Source organism: Microcebus murinus, chromosome 9, assembly GCF_040939455.1.
Source record: "Microcebus murinus isolate Inina chromosome 9, M.murinus_Inina_mat1.0, whole genome shotgun sequence".
NCBI lineage: Eukaryota > Metazoa > Chordata > Mammalia > Primates > Cheirogaleidae > Microcebus > Microcebus murinus.
Window position 1 is genome coordinate 74,627,982 of NC_134112.1, and position 15,556 is coordinate 74,643,537.

Genomic DNA, 15,556 nt, shown 5'->3' on the forward strand with positions numbered 1-15,556 from the left:
CTTATGAACATCCTTTAACTACTGCTGACTCTGTGGTCAGACTCAGAGAGCAATAAGGAACCTCAAAGAGGCAGCTGGAGAGCATTTGCTTTATCGCCAGCAAGAGATCAGGGCTTGAAGATGGAAAGGAAACAAAGTCTTTCTCCTGTTAAGCTCTATGTGAATATCTAAGAGAGAACAGGGAAGGGGGAAGATTGTAGAGAAAGAAAAAACAAACAGAGGGAAGGAGAAGAGACTAAAGAGGGATGTTCGGAAGTGGTTTTTATTTGCTGCAAGAAAAGAGTAACATCAAATACGCCAAAAGAAACAGCAAACTACATTCTCTCCTGATCTTCTCATTTGAAGGTTTATCTTATTCTTAAAGCTATCTTGAAAGAAACTATCAAGACTGCCATCTCTTAGCTATTTCTGTTTTTATAATCTCAGTTGGGTTTTCCTTAAGTCTGTGAGGTTACAGTAAATAGTAAACTGACAACCCACAGCTGTGCATGTGGGCAGCATCTCAAAGAAAGGAGTCTTGAAGTAGTTGGAAAAGTCTCCAGAGAGACTGAAAAAGATGCTTTATAAGACTTAAAAAAAAAAAAAACAGCTAGAAAAGAGGGGAAAAATCTGGGAGAAGCAGAGAAGGGAAATACTGTAGGTTGCTTCACGCTGGTTGAACAGAGGAGCATTCCAGCGGAGGTGGAGATTGATAGCGGACAACCACCGCAAGACATGGGAAGGCGAGAAGTCACAGCTTGTGACCCTGGGGATGCACTGGAGGAGAAATAGCTGTTCTGTGTTCTTAGTTTTGTTTTCAATTTCTCCCTGCCCCCAGGCTTCTTGCTATGTGGAAGGAACGAGAAGTGCACAGAGCCGGAGCTGTGCCCAGCATGACTGTGCATTTGCTGGAGTTTGAAGAGCTGAGAAGCTGTTCAGTCTGCTTTCTCTCTTTTCTGTCCTGCAACCTCCTCTTCGCCATTCTCTCCTCCTCTCTTCTCCTTCCCTTGGTTACACAAGCTCTATATTATACACCTTTTTCAGAAAGGCACCGTGTGGTTCAAAAGTTTTGAGTGAGGAGAATGGGCATTAATGTAGAGGTGACCTAGGAGTCCCGGGAGTTTACCTGCAAGTCATGTGCTTAATGTTTTATAGATGTGATGGCAAGCCTTTTCTGATAAGCAAAAGTTATGGTATGTCTCTGAGGTATTAGTCTTTCGGATGCTCCCTGAGGACTGAAGCAACTTGGCATCATTTATCATTAGATATTTTCTAGTCTGGGACGGCCAAGTCAGGGTTTGTCTGGCTGTTCCCTTCTGTTTTCCTTTTTCATGGCCTCCTCTCTTCTTCTACTGGGCTTACAGATCTTTCTGTTTACATGATGTCCTCACAGAAAATCCTTTCTCTTGAACTTTTCTCCCCATATGTTCCCCTGGAACACTGTCATCCTCTGTCCTCTTCCCTCTCAGTTCCACACAGCATGGTCAGAAATTCCTGTTGCTCATTCACAATTGCAAAGCTGTGGAAACAACCCAAGTGCCCATCAATTCATGAGTGGATTAATAAAATGTGGTATATGTATACCATGGAGTACTACTCAGCTTTAAGAAACAATGGTGATATAGCACCTCTTGTATATTCCTGGATAGAGCTGGAACCTATTCTACTAAGTGAAGTATCTCAAGAATGGAAAAACAAACACCACATGTACTCACCAACAAATTGGTATTAGTGGATCAACACCTAAGTGGACATATAGGAGTGACACTTATCGGGTGTCAGGAGGGTGGGAGGGGGGAGGAGGGGATGGGTATATACAACCACAACGAGTAAGATGTGCAACGTTTGGGGGGTGGACACACTTGAAGCTCTTACTTGAGGGGGGGCATGGGCAATATATGTAACCTTAACACTTAAACCCCCATAATATGCTAAAATAAAAAAAATAAAAAAGAGAGAGAGAAAAGAAATTCCTGTTGCTCTTTCTCTTTCTATACCTCATCAGGCTCCATAGTGCAGAACTGACTGCCCAGACCCTCACAGTTCTCTCTCTTCCCAGGCTTCCTCCTGTATGGTTAGATGCCTCCTTAGGACAGGTCTGAGGCTTTCTTTTTATGGCTTAGTCATTCTGGTGACTGTCACTGCTTTCATTCTTTTTTTAAAAAAAACCTCTTATTTGCATTATGGGAGAGGTGGCTTTTAGTCCTTAGGAAATACTGTGATTTAGGTAGCAAGAGTCTGGCCTTCTGGAATTCTATCAGGGTGCCCATCCATCCAGAAAATAAAACAAGAAAAACACTCTTTCTTTATCTGTACTATGTCCAGTTTTCCTCATCTGCCTCCTCCCTCATATAGCTTTTAGTAGAAGGAATCAAAGTTCATTAAAGTTGGACCTACCTTTAAAGACCAGCATAGTTACCAGTTTTTAAATTACCAACTACTCACTAGGCTTAGGTCTCCTACTATTAGAGCTACCTAACAAGATAGTAAGTAATGTTGCGTGGCTTCATTTTTCTCATCAGTGCCAGTCATTTCTTGTTGCCTAACTGACTCCATTTGTTACTCAATAAAAAGTGTCCATGATCCTGGCCTTTAAGGACTTCCTGATTTAATATCTCTTCCTGTCTTTTCTCTGCTTGAAGAATTGTTTTTCTTCTTTCTTTTTCTTTTATACACATTTGCAATATAGACAAACAGTAGCACCACACCATTGAAAAGAGATCATGTGTTATTCTTTAATAGAACAGAACCCTTATCTCCATTGGAAATTATATTGTATGATTTCATTAATTGTTTATTGTTCCTCTTGCTAAACACTAAGCTCAGTGAGGGATGGAATTTTACCAGGATTCTTCGTTGTTGCATTCCCAGAGCCTAGGACTATGCCTGTCACATAGAAAATGTTCAAATATTAAATAAGCATATGAATAAATGAATGAACAAATGAATAATGAGAAAGAGCCAGGAAACAGAGGCTTGAATTGGGTTTGCCAATCAGAATCTGTCCACTGGGCACTTTTCTTCAGCGGCTTTCAGCAACGCCAGGCCAGGTGCAGGACACGTAGGCTGCTGAGACCTTCCTCAGGTCTCTTAGCTCAGTGTTTCCACAGCATCCTATACCTCCCGATTTGCCTGGCTTGTCGTAATTTGTTATAACTACTTCTGATTGTCTTGATGTCACAGCTGCTGGTGCTGTGAAGGCAGAGACCTGTCTGTCTTACTTATCATGGATCCCTGGCTCTTCCATGTTTGATATTTTGACCTGAGGATGTGATGGAAGGACAGTGGGACGATGGTATTTACATATTGGGTAGAGAGTGATTGGAGTGTTGGACTATGGAATCTGAGCTACAGAGAGAGATGAGGAAAAAGGAGACTAGCAGAAAGTTTGGATTGGGGAAAAGACTAGTGATTGAAGAACTAATATATGGGGAATAAATGAGAAGAACAGAGAAATACTTACGAGTGTTACCAGAGAATGGAATATCTCATTTTATAATTTCAGAGGAGGAGCTGTTTTGGGGACCACGCAGTCTAAGATATGGCCATTGGAGTGGGTGGTTGAAAAGAAGTAGAGGAAAGAGGCATTGGGAATGAAGAGAACATGGCTATTTTATGGTTTGAGATGCAGGTATTGAAGCCTCCACTGAGATTTTCTAGTGGATTGTTTTCACCTGATAGTGAATGGGAATGCATGTTTTTACAGATAATGAACTCATACTATGCATTCATGTATACATTCATTTGCTCATTCCTTCATCCATTCTCTCTTATTTAGAACCTGGCAGTAAGCTACATGTGAAGCAATTGCCAAAGCGGACAAATCTATGCCCTCATGAACAGAGAAGAAGGAGAGGCAGATACAAAACAAATAATATAAAATTATGCACTGTGAAGAATGCCAATGGGAAAATTGGGTTGAGGGATGGTTGATGATGGATTTGGGCAATGCCTGTTTAAGTGAGTGCTATTTCTTAAAAGTAATATTGGAGATACAATTTTTATATTGAAACTTTATTGCTTTTGTTTCTGTCTTATTTGTTCAGAACCTACATAGATCTACCTACAAGATGAGCAAACGTGCTTGTCACCGGATGTAGAGGGTTGGGATAGCCCCAAGGTACAGTTTGGGAGCACAGTCAGAAGATGCTCAGTGGGAAAAGTTTGGCCATTCCATGATGGGCTTGTGATTAAGTAGAATCAGTTGTAAGATGCAGACGGAAGTTCACTAAAGCTTCATTTAGGTAGCGACATTCTTACCAGGCTCTGCTTGCATATCCAGGAACTTGTGGTCCCTAAGCTATACTGCAAGTATAAGATTTTTAAGTAGAAAATGTGTGTGATGTGCATCCTAGGAAACTTCCATTTTATTTTTCACTTGCCCTAAAATAAGTGTACATTTCACCAATGGGGAAAAGAATATATATTTTATTCTTTCAGTAAAAAAAATTGAAACATAATTCACTATGATAGACTCTGTCATATTTCTAAAATACCAAAAATCTGGACCAGGAAGGCAATTCAACTTTTAGTCATATATGTCACACATCTGAAGTCTACCGTATGATTTGTTTTTGAGCATCAAGGATGTCATAAATACATGGCTACTTTCATAAATCCAGAAAAAAATCTTTCTGTCGTATGATTAAAAAAAACGAGTTATATTTTTTACTCCTACTATATTTTAAAGAGCTATTATTTTCTAGTTTTGGGATAAGTTTTGGTGAAGACTTTTTAACAGTGTAAGTAACTGAGAATACAGTGCTGTTAGACTGTAGCTCTTTATTCAATTCTTACTATAAATTCATTATTTTGCTCAAATATTTAACTCTATTTTTGTCATTATTGCTGCTACTCACAATTCTATTGACATAAATTTCTTAATACAAATTTTAACTACTTTCTATTCCAAATCTTCTATGGTACTATTTTTAACAAAGACTGTTTCACATATTGAAAAAAAAGATGTTTGCATTCATTCACTCAAAGGGTATTTATTATGTGCTTCTTATATGCCAAGTACTATTTTTAGGTTGGGAAAACAAAAGTGAACAAAACAGACAAAAATTATTTGGCTTATATTCCGGTGTAAAGAGACAGACAATAAACATAATAAGTAAATGAATAAATGATAAGTAAATGCATAATAAGAATGAATATTTGTGCATTAAATGTTGAGTCCTACAGAGGAAAACATAAATCAGGTATATGGAAGCATATGTTTTATTGAAAAAATGATTTTTATGACAGAGACCAAACCATATTAATTTAAAAGTTTATAGAATTCCTAATATAGAAATAGAGTTACAATATAATATTGATTATTATTCAATTTTATTTATGTTTATGTAACATCATTTATTGGGATAGACATTGTGTTGGACACTTTCATATGGAAAATTCATTTAATTCCCAGTATGACCTCATGAGGCAGGATTTATTATTTCAACTATACATATGAGAAATCTGATATGGGTAGATTAAATAATTTGCCCCAATGGATGAAGTATGCAAGTGGCAGAGCTAGAATTCAAGTCCAGATTTTTGACTCCCAATCCTCCTCTCTTTTCACTCTATGTTGCTGCATCAACACTGCCAGTAGTCTATTATAACATTTTATCCTTTCATTTATCTGAGGTGGTATCACGATTTCAGATTTTGAAGTTTTTCCAATAAAAATACTAAGTGTCAAGTTATAAAATAACTTTCAGATAGTTCATCAAATGTTTTGCAAATCTCTCAAGAAGAGAGCAGCAAGTGACTTGGGAATTCATAGTATTAATATCCAGTAACACTCATTCTGGTCTAAATTCAGGTCAGCAGGGTTATAAGTCTTAAGTGAAGTTGTAGTGGTGGCCAAGTTAAATGTGTTCTTCCATTAAAAATGTTATCTTCAAAATTGTAGAGGTAATCAGGAGCTCTTATTTCCAAAAGTGCTGTTATTGGCATTTAATAATTCTGAACTTGATGGTGCGGTTGAAATAATTATGCACATAGTTTTCATTTCACATACTCAGTGTATGCACCTGTTGTCGGACTGGCTAAAACTGTTCTTGACTTTTGGTATTGGGCCATGTGGATTCAGTGTGTTATAAATATTACAAGGACAGCAGCAGTTTGTATTACAGGATAATATAATATAATTCTACTGATTAGCTTATTTCCCATTAATTCTGTATATTCTGAGATGTGTGTTGAAATTTTAGTGCATGTTATGAAGATTATTAGAAAATATGGCCAGAAATTATACTTTATTTAAAATATGTTCTATGTAAGGTATACTAGTAAAAGTTACACTTCTCTTGCTTAATCTAATCTTGATTAGGGGAAAAGATGGGGCGATATCATTCTAAATAAAAATAATTTACAGTTTTAAAATATACCCTTCTCATGTAAAATTCCTGTATTACTTGAGCCAGATGTAATAGAGAGAAACATCCTGGGGTTACAAAAGCAAATAATGTGAGGTGGAAATTCTGGATACTGTGTGTTTTGCTTGCATGACGCTGATACATTTGGAAGCATCTGTCTTCTCCTTTCACCTAGATGCCTATTTATTTACTTTGGCCTTCTACAGGCTACTCAGTTTCCTCTAATCCCTGTGTCCAGAAGTTCAACCTGTATTTGGTTTCAAACACTCCTTATAAGTTTATCATTACCAATAATTACAACATTTGGGGGATTTATTTCTCAATATGCAATTAAATCTTGAGCTTAAATAGTTTTCTCATCAATAAAATGTAATATCCTTTAGCAAGGGGAAATAGCTAATCAATCACGTTCTCCCAAAGTATCATACAGAAGTATGATTATCATTCTATTCCTTTCCATTATATTCATGAACATGTAGTAAGCACCTATGTTAACATCTGCCAGGCAGAGCTCAAACTAAGAAACAGTTTTCCTGACTCATTGCTTATTATTTAAAAAGCTCTCACATAGTGCTTCCCATGTGGCATGCATATTTCTAAGCACTTTATAAATATTAACTCTGTAATTTGCATAGCACTCTTAGGAGGAAGGTATTGTCCAAGGTCACACAAACAGTGCTGGTGGAGCCAGGAGATTTGAACCCAGCAGTTTAGCTCTAGAGTTTGTGTCTTCCTACACCATACTATGCTTTGTCTATTAATTTCCCGGATAGCAGCAGTTTGTATGTAATCCAAAATAGGATATGATTCCTACCCTCAGAGGGCTTGCAATATAAATCTGTTTATTCTTTCCTTCCTTACATATGTTCAAAGATTTTGATAGAGAGCAATATGATTTGTTGATTTACTAAATAGCTTCGTTTATTAAGCGTGTACCACGTGTACCTATGTACAGGGATAGACATTGGAGATACACGAACAATGCAGGCCTGGCTGTTAAGTAGCTGATGAGAGGGAGAGACATAATTTCCTTTCATAAATGCTAATGGAAGTAGTACTTCAATTAAAACCTTGTAAAACGGATAATGTTTGAATATTGAAGGATGATTTGGAGTTGGATGGATGAACAAATGGAGAGAGGGAGGGACTGCAGGTGGAAGGCACAGTGGTGTATAAAGGAGCAGGTTGGAGATCAAGAATGGAGATGAGTCAGAGTGGAATGTGACCAGAGGCAGAGGACAGGGTGTAAGTTTGAATACCCTTGTGTTCCTTACAATGATACAGAATCCATTCTAAGCAGTATGGGCAATCATTAAGACATTTAAGTACTGAAAAAATCATGGTCTTCACAATATATGAAAAATGTTGTGTTTTAGACTCATAAAATGGACAGGTTGATCCAGAGCTGCCATTAGAAGTAATTTGGATTCCTAATTTTGTTTTTTACCAGTGCCACTTCATCTCCCACCACTTCCTTTGGCTCCTCTTCTTTGGTCTCTTCCCTAGTTTGCCCTGATCATCATCTAATCTCATCACTCCTTATAGCAATAAAAAACAACTTCACTTTATCAAGGCTTAATCTCAAGTTTTCAGAAAAACACCCAGTATCTGTCATTAAGCCTTACAGTGAATTTAAATGTCAGCCTATTTTCTATGTGTCAATTCAAAAATTCCCTTTGTTAATGGGATTTCAAGCACCATGTGAGAAAGAGGAGTATTTACACGAGAGAGCAATAAACTATCAAGGGAAGAACCTAGAATTATGATACTTCAGTTAGCACACCTCTTCTCACATTTGAAGACCCATCCTGCCTCACTGAGATGCATTCAAGTTTTGGGAAGTTCTGATGGAGAGAAACTGAAGCATTGTTTATCTCCAAAGAGCTCCAAGATTGCTTCTCATCTCTACCCTTTCCTGACTATGTCTTTCCCATCCTCATCCTCTCTGAGTCTGTTTCGTCTCCTGTGTTTACCTAAAAGAGCTACTAAACGATAATGCAGCTGGAACTACTTTATAAAAGCACAATGTAGATGAAAGGCATTGCTACTAATTTATATTTCCAGCTAGAATTGAGCTCTATATTCCTATGCAGCAGTATTGCTTTAAGGAGCTCTATATTTTAATGGCCTAAAATTTAATAGTGAGAACAGTTTGGTTCACCTTCACTTCTTGCATATTGAGGTCATCTTTGCCCTTGTGAGCCCTTTGGAGAATCTGTCTTTCATTTCTAGAGAAAAACTTAAAGAATAATTTTCTGAATGGCCCTTGATTTGCATTAATGGTGTCCTTCAAGGGAAATGTACTACTTTTTCATGTTGAATCTTTATGCCTTCTTTCTTTTCTTAGATTGAAGAAGCAATTGAGACACACTTTGGCGGTCATGGCCGAAGGGCCATACTCTACAGTCCTTCCAACAGCAAAACAGAGCTTCAGCTCCATCAGCGCATTCTCACGGAGCATGGCTATACGGTTGTCATCACTGAAGAAAGGCTTCATGCTGGCCTTGGGCAGGGGCTGCTAGAACAAGGTTAGAATAATAAGTAATTACCAAAGTCACTTGACATATTAATATTAAACAATTTTCAGAAATCTGGTACTGTCTCCCTTTAAAAAAATTTACAAAACTCAATTTTTCTCGCATCATAGAAAACTCCTTTATTTTACTTCCCCTCAATTTTTATTTAGCTGTGTCTCTTTATTCCTGAAATTATTTTGTTTATATTTTTGTAGCAATTTGGAGTTGCATAGTTCATGTCCAAACGCTACATAAAAAATGTTTATGTTTATGAGCCTGAATACATGTTCTGCCCAACACCAAACTGCTCCATATTTTAAGAAAATTGCCACTTCATCTGACTGCAAGTAGAATGTGCTGAAATTGTTTCCAGAAGACAGCTTAAATGTGATTCACAGATTGGCTCTAAATATGAAAGAAGTATGGGTATTTATCATATACGGCATTACTTGTCAAATACTTTTATTCCTATCATTTGAAGAGGAAAATAAAAGACAAGTTTTTAAATAAGTTATTTGAAGATAAAGTAGAATAGATGATGGGGGTCAAAAGGATAATAAGAGCTAACATCTCTTGAGCAACTAACCATGTAACATATTTCATGCTAAACTCTATATTCATGACTACATTTGACCCTCGTGGTAGCCTGCTGAGTACCCTAAGATTAAAAAGTAGATTTCCCCCAAGTCTGGATTCCAGAAGAGGAAACTGAGGCTTTAAGGGACGAAGTGACTCACTCTGTATCTTATACCTGATGTGAGGGAAGAATGAATGGTGACACCTGTGTGTCAACCTCACTTTCTCTGCTCTGCCTTTTGCTACCACAGTCTCTCTCTTGGCCCGTTGTCCTGCATGAATCTGTCATTATGAGAGCTACAATGATATAGAACACTCACTCAACGTTATACAATATATCTATTTTCCTGTTTATTAAAAGGGGAGGGAGAGAAGAAATTTGAACGTAACTGCTGCTCTCGGCCATGGTTTGCTTTGAGGGAGAAGAGTCAGATCTTAGTGCCACCATAGTTTTCAAAGCAATGTTGCCATCACAATATCCCTTCTTCAGTTAGGTGTCCCCTTGCTGGTTTGTGCTGGTGAGTGATTGAAAGTTGGGAAGATGTTTCTGAGAAGGTTGGAGGGTTATTTAGTCATGACCACCCTTTACCATATTCACAGAGAAATTTAAGCTACTTAGCAAACCTCCAAGGGAACAGAGCCCAAGATGATGTGCTTTGATGAGAAGAAAAGTTTTAAAATGCACAGTCTGGATCATGAAGGTGGACGCTTGTTAATGACATTTATTTATCCCTGCTTTCCAGCAGTAGTATGAAAATTTAAAGCACTGAGCTTCTGGAAGAAAATAAGAAAAATAAAAGGGAATAGGGAGGAAAGCTCTGGAATATTAAGGAGAACTGAAAACCAGCTTTGCAAACCTTGTAATTTCATTGGGGTTAGCTGTATTGACAGGGACCAATCCAAAGTTCTGAAACATCCATAAATGATATTCAGAAATCTGTTTGGTAGAATGGGATGGTATAAGGGAAATATATAAAATGTTTAGTCTCTTTCTCATCCCACAAAATATTTCATCTCATCACTGAATGGGTGGTTCTGTAACCACTGCATGCTGCTGTGTGAGCTATGTTCCTGGGGTTGTGCAAATTGGCCCTGATAACATGCCACTATTTTCCAAAATTCCTGAATTCTCCCACCTTCTTGGTGCTGCTACTGACTTTCTATGGGTACAACATGGATTATCTGTGCATTTCAACATCAATTTCAATTTTCAATTTTCTGTATCTCAAAGCAGATGGATTATATCTTCTCTCTCCCTTGATGGCCTTGGGTCAGTTTTACAAGAAAAAGGAGGATTACTCTGCAGCTTCCAGATATTAAGGTTGTGCAAAGATAGCCTGAAGGCAGTACAGTCTGGCAGCCAAAGGAGCTGCTGGGCCTAGTAGCACAAGATGACTGTACGGTGTCATCAGAATTTGCCAGTGTAAATGCTGATTTAGTTCCTTTCACCCACATTCCCACAGTTTTTTAAAACATCTACTTCCTAACACTTTCTTTGCATTCTTTTACTCTGTATAATAATGTATTATTTCTGGATAGGCCTCAAGAAAGGGTAGCAATTTCACAATTTCATGAGTGTAAAAAATTGATTTTCAGTTTTTCATTTGATTTTGTAGTTTTTGCTGTGAGAACAATGTGCACTGAATACCTGAAATAAAAAAAGTTGTGACTGTAAATCTAACATTTCCTTGATTATTTATAGGAAAAAAAGAAGCTATTTTTAGTTGCAGCTCATTTTCCATGGCCACAAATTTAACCTACAAATTATGTTTGAATTGAGGTGTTTACTACAAAAAATATTTTCTAGAGATGTGATTCTTACAGAATTTGTTTTGCTTTAGTTTCACATATTTATCTCATGTTTATTTTACTATATATGCATCAACACAGAATATGAAACTATATTGGCACATTTAAACTCCCCAAGTCAAGCAGCCAAGGGATAGGGAAACAATTCAGAATGATCTGGAGACCCATTCTACTTCATTTTATCATTGCAATTTCCATTTTACTATTGTTAGCTGTTTGCTAACCTGTAATTTGAAAATATTACATTAAAACCAAAATAGATACTTCCATAAATGTTACTGAGTACCCAGGTTCAGATTTGACACATTGATAAAATGCATTCTTGGTCACAGGGCTATAAATATAAAATGTATTTTCCCTATTCTACTTGCTTTCTACTTGCTTCTCCTCTCTTGATATGACACTCAGTTGCTTCTGCTGACCCCAAATCGCTTGTGCAATACTTGAAGACACAGGTAGCCTCTTTCCAACTTGGAGCCAACTTTTTTTTTTAACTGTTTGAGGGCAGAAAAGGATGAAAATTAGAAAAATTAAAAGGACCATAGGCCAGAGAAGCAACAGTTCACTATTAAAGATAACTATAGTGATAGAGTAACTTTTGGGCTTTATGTTTTATTTAGTTTCCTTACTACCAATTAACTAAACACTGATAGGAAAAGCAGGCAATCTCGAGTCCTAAATTAGAATATGGGTATTATTCTCCCCCCCCCCGCCCCCCCCCCCCCCCCCCCGTTAATTCCATTATAGTAGAAGTTGATGGCTCTATTGGGAAAGACTATAGGGCTGTGAATATATGAACTTAAGCAAGTTAGGTTCTCTGAGCCCTAGTTCTCTTATCTGTTAAAGGAAGTAATGATATTTATTTCAGGGTAGTATGGGGTGAGATTTTAATCACTTTGCCCAGCCCCATCAGAGTTCTGGGAGGAGACAAAGTAAAGTCAAGCCAATATTTTATCTCATTCAGTAGTCTAGGAATGAGGTCCAGAATTTTATATGTTAAAAACGGATGCAAGTGTAAATTCTTAGGTATTACCCAGTTTAGGGAGCACTGTTTTGAGGGATATAGTATTGGTTCAAAGAGTAGCAATTTTTAGAGTCAATATTGGAAATAAAATGATGCAAAAGTCTGTTTGCACTACTTATGATTTAACTGTATAGGCATTTACAGCCAGCATTTCAACTTTAAATTGATTTTGAGAACTGTATGAGGACAATTGTCTTTACAGATTTAGGCCTACAATATGTAACAGAATGAAAATGTACACATTTATGGTCTTCCAATCCTTTGCTTTGTAAAACTATATCTTTATGTCCCTGTGTTTGTGAGAACATATAATTCTGTAGAGCTGCGGTCCCCAACCCCCAAGCTGTGGACCAGGCCACACAGCAGGAGGTGAGCAAGCAAAGATTTATCTGTATTTACAGCTGCTCTTTGTTGCAGCATCACCATGTAAGCTCCATCTCTTGTCATATCAGTGGCATTAGATTCTCAGAGGAGGATGAGCCCTACTATAAATTGAGCATGCAAGGGATCTGCGTTGCTTGGTCCTTAAGAGAATGTAATGGCTGATGATCTGAGGTAGAGCTGAGGTGGCCATGCTAGTGCTGGGGAGCGGCTGCAAATTCAGATTATCATTAGCAGAGAGGTTTGAGTGCACAATAAACATAATGGGCTTGAATCATTCCCAAACCATCCTCCCCCTACCCCAACAGCCTCCCCTTACATGAAAAATCATCTTCCATGAACCAGTCTCTGGTGACAAAAAGGTTGGGGACCACTGCTCTAAAGAAAAAGAGAGAAGTACCATCCAATTATTCTCTTTCCTATCATGTAAGTGTTATTTAGTAAATCAGTGCTTCAGTCAGAGTAGCCTAAAGGAGAGTAAACGTTTTACAAAAGTTTTTCAGCTATTCCCATGGTGAAATGTAGTACTCAGAGTAAATTTTTATCACTGGCTAAGAATTATTTATGTATATTTGAAGAGTAGTGCATATTTAGCAATTTTCTGTCAGTTTCTGAATACATCTTGTACTTTCAAATTTTGTATTTTATAACCCATGTGAAAAACAAAATGCAAACCTGCAATCAAAGCTATGGAATTGGAGTCACTCTTACAATTTCAAATTGCTCTTTTTTGTAGCTTGAAGGTTTTACATAGAATGCTTTTTGAAGAAATACAAAAAGTAAAAGACCATATTATTTTCTTGCCAAGAGCTAGCAATCTGTAGCTCACTGGCCAAATCTAACCCACAGCCTGTTTTTTTAAATAAAGTTTTATTGGAACACAGCCACACTCATTTGTTTTTGTATTGTCTTTGGTTGCTTTTGTTCTACAAAGGAAGAGTTGATTAATTGCAATGGAGACTGTATGGCCTTCAAAGCATAAAATTTCTATTATTAGGCCCTTTATAGAAAAAAGTTTGCTTACCCTTGTATCTAGACTAATTCTATGTAACTTGATCCTATACCAAGCTGAAGATTAAATTTTGGGGCTGAGATATTTCATTTTTTAACCTGTACCAAACCTCATTCAAAAAGGATTTGGTTGTTTACAATAAAACATATAATAACACAATTACTAAAATAGAAATATAAAATCAGGGTCCAAACTGGATATTCCTCTTAGCTACCATAATTTAGGCTTAGTTTGGCTAGGAGCCTTCATGGAACAACAAGAGAAAAAAATAGAAGTTTTACTCTAAGGAAGAAGGGACCATTATGGTTCCTCTCTCTAACTTCCCACATTCCCAAAGTAGTATATTTGAAACAATAAAGGAAGTATTAAGTAAATAACAGTGAGCTATGCAATGGGTCAAGGGGCAGAACAATATTTGTATTGCAAGTGGAGTGGATGTCATATCTTGGTTCATATAGCAGCTTTCCAATATGAGTGGAGTGTGTAATATTACAGCATGATATAGTGAAGACATTTCTAGGAAGGGCTAGAATTAATACCATGATAAATACTACTTATTGGTATTTGTATCGATAGTAAATTTGATATATTGTATTCTGGAGAATGGTATTTTAATTGATGCTGCTTCACTGCCCTCTTCCTCCTAATAAGGGCACTGTAATTTACCCAAATCATTCTTTTGAAACACTATTAAAAGATAGAGTTAACAGAGGGAGAGATACAGATCACTACTTAATGTTGTGGAAAACATATTAAAAAAGAAGAACCTATTTCCTTTCCTGTTTATAATTTAATAGATTTCTATCTTCTTATATTTTTATTTACATTTACTGGCACTTTTAAAAATGTCTATCAATGAATCACTTGAGATTTAGTCTAATTTTAAAGGTTTATTTATGGTGGCTACTTGCCAAAAGCTGTTTCTGAAGTTTGTCTGGAAAAGAAACATCTACTACAGATCAATCTTAACCTTTGTAATGGAAAACATATTTCACATTTTTCTTTAGTTTATTTATATTAAAAAAGAAGCTATAAGGAAGTTGAGATTTAAATTACTAGTAAGAAGAGCTTAGCCACAATAATTGCTTTCTTGGGATGAAGCGGGTGGGTAGTAGACTACGGGAATTAAAAAGTATAACCTTTGAAGTAAGACAGAACCCAGATCAGAGTCCCTAGTGTGACCTATTCATAGTTGTGTGACCTTGGGGAAGTTACTCAACCTCCCAAAGCCTCAGTTTTCACATATGCAAATTGATTGTTTTGAGAATGGTACATAGCAAGCACCCCATAAATGGGTGATAATATTGTTACTGCTGTCAAGAAATAGTTACAGAAAAAAGAATATAAGGTGTTCTCTGTATGGGGGTGCACTTGGAATATGAAGTAGTATAGGGGTGCTGCTTCTGGATATTATTTTAGGATAAATGAACTTGATATGTGTTTTTTAAGTCAGACTCCGTCAACTTACATGTTCTTCTTAGAAGATCTGCCTTGTACATCCTCTTGAAATTTGGACACACACTTTTCTGGACCATTCCTTTAGAAAAGCTTCAGATCAAAAAAATTGGTGAGCTCCTTAAGGTCAGGGACTATGTCTTTTCTGCTCATCACATATAATCATGCCTTCCACCTAAGGGCATACGATAAATATTTACAGAATGCATGAATAAATGAAGATAAAATAGTGCGTCGATATCTGGGCCCCTTATATAGTGAATTTCCTCAGGCTATTCACATTAAAACTTAATTTATAAAACTTTTATTTTTATATAACTTTAGAGAAACACTGCTTATGCTCTACTTATGCTCAAATCTACTTTTCTAACAAAGATAATCATGAATATAGTATTACGTAGGGCTGATATTTTATACATCAAATGATTCTCGA

General features: G+C 36.8%; 1 protein-coding gene across 2 annotated transcripts in view; it reads left to right on the plus strand.

The window, feature by feature from the left end:
- CPED1 (cadherin like and PC-esterase domain containing 1) overlaps positions 1-15,556 on the plus strand; it is a 267,036-nt gene that overhangs the window by 17,077 nt on the left and 234,403 nt on the right. For both annotated transcript variants that reach the window (XM_012757301.3, XM_012757302.3), the window contains exon 2: positions 8,698-8,878. In XM_012757301.3, coding sequence (XP_012612755.2) covers positions 8,698-8,878 — 181 coding nt within the window. The remainder of the gene's footprint in view (positions 1-8,697; positions 8,879-15,556) is intronic.